This window comes from Eutrigla gurnardus (assembly GCF_963514095.1).
Source record: "Eutrigla gurnardus genome assembly, chromosome: 2".
NCBI lineage: Eukaryota > Metazoa > Chordata > Actinopteri > Perciformes > Triglidae > Eutrigla > Eutrigla gurnardus.
This window is the reverse complement of record NC_139916.1, coordinates 5,031,165-5,036,787: the sequence shown is the minus strand read 5'-3', so window position 1 is coordinate 5,036,787 and position 5,623 is coordinate 5,031,165. Positions and strand designations below refer to the sequence as shown.

At 45.7% G+C, this 5,623-nt stretch overlaps 1 protein-coding gene across 1 annotated transcript; it reads right to left on the bottom strand.

Annotated features, from left to right (window-relative positions):
• Positions 1-2,973: 2,973 nt before the first annotated feature.
• LOC311031185 (tripartite motif-containing protein 16-like) lies at positions 2,974-5,259 on the bottom strand. The gene has a single exon (XM_084037340.1). It carries the CDS (start codon positions 5,227-5,229, stop codon positions 3,565-3,567), a length of 1,665 nt encoding a protein of 554 aa, XP_083893466.1. The 5' UTR covers positions 5,230-5,259; the 3' UTR covers positions 2,974-3,564.
• Positions 5,260-5,623: the final 364 nt, after the last annotated feature.

Genomic DNA, 5,623 nt, shown 5'->3' with positions numbered 1-5,623 from the left:
ACATGGCGTAATATATGTATGCATATGCTGTATAACTAACTGCTCTTTTTATCAAAGTAGAGCCACAAGCAACAACATCCTCAGAGCCATCAGCATCATCATCATCACCAACATCCACATCAGACAATTTATGGGAGTTGTTTGATCATCGTGTTGGTGAAACGCAAAACATTCAGAGCACCACTGCAGATGCCACAGTGGAAGTGCAGAAATATCTGACTGATGCCTTCATCCCAAGAACAGCTGACCCGTTGAAGTACTGGCAAGAGAGGAGAGTTGTTTATCCACATTTAAGTGTAATGGCAAACAAATATTTGTGTATTCCAGCAACAAGTGTGCCTTGTGAAAGGATTTTTTCCAAGGCTGGGGAGGTTTTGTCCAAAACCAGAAACCGACTAAATGCCAAGACTGCAGAACAACTATTATTCTTAAATAAAAATGTATCTCGACATACAAAAAATGTGTTTTTATTTGTCCATGTTGAACCTGATTAAAATAGCCTAACTTTCCCAATTCGTTTATCCTTTCCCTACAACATGTTCTCAAGAAAAAGCCTGGGCCATCAGCCTACATTTTAAAACAGAATCATGTAATAACAAAACATCTGGCAAATTTCGATTAAAAAAAATTCTATTTAAAAACACTGTTGGTGGCACTTCTTGGGAATCGAACACCGGACTTTCGGGTGTACGACGCGATTGTTCACCATTAGGCCACGTTACTTTTCGCGGTTGGGCTGACTACCTGACAGCTATTTATATTCTCTGCCTGAACCAGTTGAGTTTCACAGTCAAATTGTCATGTTAGCAAAACCGGCCACTAGATGTCACCATGGAGAACCAGGTTTCGGATTGTTTCGAAACCTCGACACAATTCCGGCACAATTGCTTCGAACGCTTCGCTGTTTCACAAAGCCTCGTTCTGCCCATCCCTAACAATAATGTCATGATATAAACCCTCAAAACAGGGCCTCAGCCTACCAGTTTTCTTTGTTTCCCCGCATGCCCGCATGGAGTGAGGTGTGCACCTCCCTCCCTCCTCCGGCCAGAACCAACAAACTGAGTCTCGTTCCCTCCACAGGTAGGCTTATTTCTACCCGCCCCATAACTTCCTGCACCTCCCCTTCCCCACTCGGTGCCACCTACCACAGAGGCTTAAAAACAATAAATTAATTAAAACACACATTAGAGCATTTTCCATCACTGTTCATTTGTTTTTTTACCTTGACTACAAATTTCTATAGACTTCTTGGTTGGTAAAACCGGACAACTCTTGCTGGCTAATATGGAGCCGGGCCGAGGAGCAAAACAAAGTTAGATCCGGGAAGAAATCCTCTATTTTTACCCCATGTTGGTTTTTTGTTCTTCTTAAAAAATTCCTGATTTTTTCTGGAGTGTATTGTGATTTTTTTTGGCTGTTGCTGAGGCTAGGAGCTTCACTGCCGTCGGACACATATTCGTCACTGCTCTCGTCTGTGTTGGCCCTCCTATCCGTCTGCCCGTCTTCTTCACTGGCTTCACTCGTTTTAGCATCACTTGTTGTGTTTTTTGTTTTTCTTCTACGTTTTATAGTAGGTTTTTCTCTAACAACCTCTGCTGCAGCCTCCTCTTCCTCCATCTCATCCTCTTCTCCCAGATCACTCCATCTTGTATTACCTTGCCCATTCTCTTCATTTATGTTTCCTTCATTAACCTCATCTGCCTGCCCTTCACCTGTTTCCCCTGCCTGTCCCTTTCCACTGATCTCACCCTGTTCCACACCTGCATTTTCACTCGTTTTTTCCTCCTTTTCTCCCACCACTACACTTCCCACCGTTTCACCCAGCGGCGCCGCCAGGATTCAATTTCAATGTACGCACAGAAACGGCAAATACAACAACAAATGGAAAAATACCTTTTTAAGACAGAATCTAATTTTTTCAGTATCAGTGAAATCAGTAGTGTATATCATGGTGATAGGCCCCGGTGCAAATAGTTTTTTTGTGCCCTCCATCCCCGACCTAAACACAAGCGCACGCTTGTGAGCACTCCACGCACGCACACACACACGCTTGGAGACACACGCACAGTACGGTATGATAACTCTGCCGGCCCGGGGAGAGAGACATGCATCGGCTCGGCCCACAGTGCTCAGCAGCAGAGAGGTGACGAGACTAGAGCCGAGCTGTATTGTGTAGTGGAGAGGGACCAACACACGCTATGCGTAATTGCGCACACACGCGCGATCGTCCTCTCAAATGCGGCTGCGTCTCTCCAGGTCACTGTGTGAGAGAAAGAAAAGCTCTGACTTGCTTGGGCAGACGTTGTTTGGTGTCACCCGCTGAAATTTAAATATCTACCCGCTGATTTTTTTTTCACCTTCAAAAAAAGTACGCGCAGTGCGTACAGGATTCCGGCTGGCGGCGCCACTGACCAGGAAAACAAATAATAAAAAAAACCTGCTCCACTTTCAGGAGGACGGTTTGGGATTCTCGGTGTCACAAACGTCCAACTAGAGCTCCGATGCTTCTGAGAGAAGTGCAAAAGAAGTTCTTTATTTGGCTACGTGTTACTGAAACACACCGACGCTGGAGAACCAAGAACGTTTGTGGACAAATTCTCTGCATTGCACGTGGGAAAGCAAATATAACACCTATAAAGTGTTAACTTATACCACACGTTAAACTGAATGCAGAGCCAGTGTTTTATTCTGTCCCCCATTAAAAAGGAAACAAGGCTACATGTGTGCAAAAACAAACCCTTTCACATTTACAAAAAGGACATAAAGAGCCCGACAGTTAGTGTGTGTGATGCATGGAAAGTCAATCAACCTCAGAATAACAAAATCCTTGCAAAAATAAGAAATCAGCTCTTCGGTTAATGACACAGGAGGTGATGAAACCTGGACCCGATGAAAGGAAACCCCGTGTGATGAAACCCACAACCAGGAAACATCTGCACCGCCAATCTGAGAGTTAAAGACACACGACGAAGCTCGGGGGAAATCATTTATATTCAATATCATAATCACATAAGCATCAATAATTCATATAAAAAAACCTCTTTAAAACAAAACTTTTCAGCATCTGTGATCGACGTCCCAAAAACAAACAAAGAGTCTTACAGGAGGTGGAGAAAACAAACACACCTGGCAGTGTAACTAAACCCGGAGCGATCGCTTCCTGTGAAGCTGATGATGAGATTTGAGGCGTGTTGTTGTTGTTCTGGGTCGCATTAGATCGTCAGCTGTTCCTGTTATTTTGTCCACCTCCCGCTCACACCATCAAGTACAAGATCTGCTGCTCAGTTAGCAAAAATATCAACAGAATAAAAAAAGTACTGGTGTTACTGGTGTTACTGGTGTTACTCTTTCAAGACCCACAATAAGGAGGGACTTGTAAAATGTAACATTTTCAAGCTGTGTTCCATTCTCAAAAGAAAACATCAGCAAAACAGTTATTTTATTTTTAATGGGATTCAAATAGAGGAGAGAAGGAGGCGGAGAGGAGGAGGACAAGAGGAGGAGGAGGAGGAGGAGGGAGAAGAAGAAGGAGGTGAAATCATTCAACTCTTAAATGCCTTCTGTCTAGTTGAGTTGACAGAACTCACCACTGCCTCCAATATTAACATAAAGTCCAGCATAGAGGGGCTCAGTGAACGTGGTCTGGACTCTGTGGAGGAGAGTCATGGTCTTAGAGACGCTGTAGAAGGACAGAATACCTGCTCTGTGATCCAGGAACACTCCTACTCTGGAGGACCGAGGACCTGAGACGGGAGTTTCAACTAAGTTGTAGGAGAACGTATATATGTTGTTGAAAAAATATAACGACCAGGATTTGTCATTGTGTCCAAACACACATTGATGCCAGTCTCCTGTTCTACTGATACTCTTGTATGCGACTGCTACACCAACTCCAACTCCTCCTCTCTCCACCTCCCAGTAACAACGGCCAGTCAGACTTTCTCTACTCAGGACCTGAAGACAATAATCAGTGAATCTGTCTGGGTGACTAGAATAAGACTGGTTTTGACTCCCTGTTGCTTTTCTGTTCCCCTCAGATAATAACAGATATGTGTTTGCTGTGTTTGGATCCAGTGTGATTTCACGTGAATATTTCAAGAATCCAGCTCTGGTCTTGGGTTCTGGTTGTGGCAGTGAAACATCCACTTCAGTCCCTGCCAGTGAGACGTTTGTCCATCTGTGTGTCAGAACTTCCTGTAGTCCATCTCTGACTTCTGACAGCGCCGCCGTCACGTCCTCAAAGTAGCGGCGAGGAGGACGGGCGTTGATGCTGGATGAGTGTGTGGACTCACTGAGTGGTGACAGTGACGGGTAGTCGTGTAGAAACTGGTTGTGATCCTCTGTGTGTGAGAGCTTCTCCAGCTCAGCGTCTCTCCTCTTCAGCTCACTGATCTCCTGCTGCAGCTTCTCCTGAAGCTCTCCGACTCGACTCACTTCCCTTTCCTGCTGGGATCTGACCTGCTGCTTCACGTCAGAGCGTCTTCTCTCCATGAGACGGATCAGCTCCGTGAACATCTCCTCACTGTCCTCCACTGCTTTATCAGCAGAGTGGTTGATGGCCTCCACCTCCTGGTGGAGCAGCTTCACATCTTTGTCTCTGTCCTGGATTCTCTGCTGGATGTTTAGTCGACTCCCCTCCAGCTCTCTCTGCCTCTCGGTCCTTTCTGCTGCAGCTGAGACTGTGTCGTGGCCTTTATGTTCGTCCACAGGGCAGAGATAACAGATAGACTGCTGATCAGTACGGCAGAACATCTTCATCACCTCATCATGACGAGAGCACACGTTCTCCTGGAGCTTGTTGGAGGGCTCCACCAGCCGGTGTTTCTTAAATGCTGCTGATTCATGATGAGGCTGGAGGTGTTTCTCACAGTAAGAGGCCAGACACACCAGACAGGACTTGAGGGCTTTCAGTTTCCTCCCAGTGCAGAAATCACAGGCCACATCTTCAGGTCCAGCATAGCAGAGACCAGCAGGAGCAGCTTGGAGTCCAGTCTTCTTCAGCTCCTCCACCAGATCTGCCAACATGGTGTTTTTCAGCAGGACAGGCCTCGGTATGAAGGTCTGCCTACACTGAGGGCAGCTGTAGATCTCCTTCTCATCCCAGAAGCTTCCAATACACTTCATGCAGTAGTTGTGTCCACAGGAAGTAGTCACCGGATCCTTCAGTAGATCCAGACAGATGGAACAAGAGAAGGTTTCCCGGTCCAGCTGAACTCCTTTCTGCGCCATTTCACCTCTCAGCGACGACGACTGTCTGAGTTTCACTTAGTGAGAAGTGAAACTGGTCTGAGGTCTGATCTCAACAACACTGTGTGTGTGCAGTGAAGGTGGCCTGTCAGCTGCTGCACTTCACCGCCATGTTGGTTACACCCGTCCACACGCAGTAGATCTGAAGGGGAGGGAACAAGGAAGTGTGTGTGTGTGTGTGTGTGTGTGTGTGTGTGTGTGTGTGTGTGTGTGTGTGTGTGTGTGTGAGAGAGAGAGAGAGAGAGAGAGAGAGAGAGAGAGAGATTTTTTTTATTTTGACAAAAAACACTTTATTTACAATATTCATATATACATATACATACAATATTCATCAATATCTCAACAGAGAAAATGCAATGCATCAATAAAGTGCTAT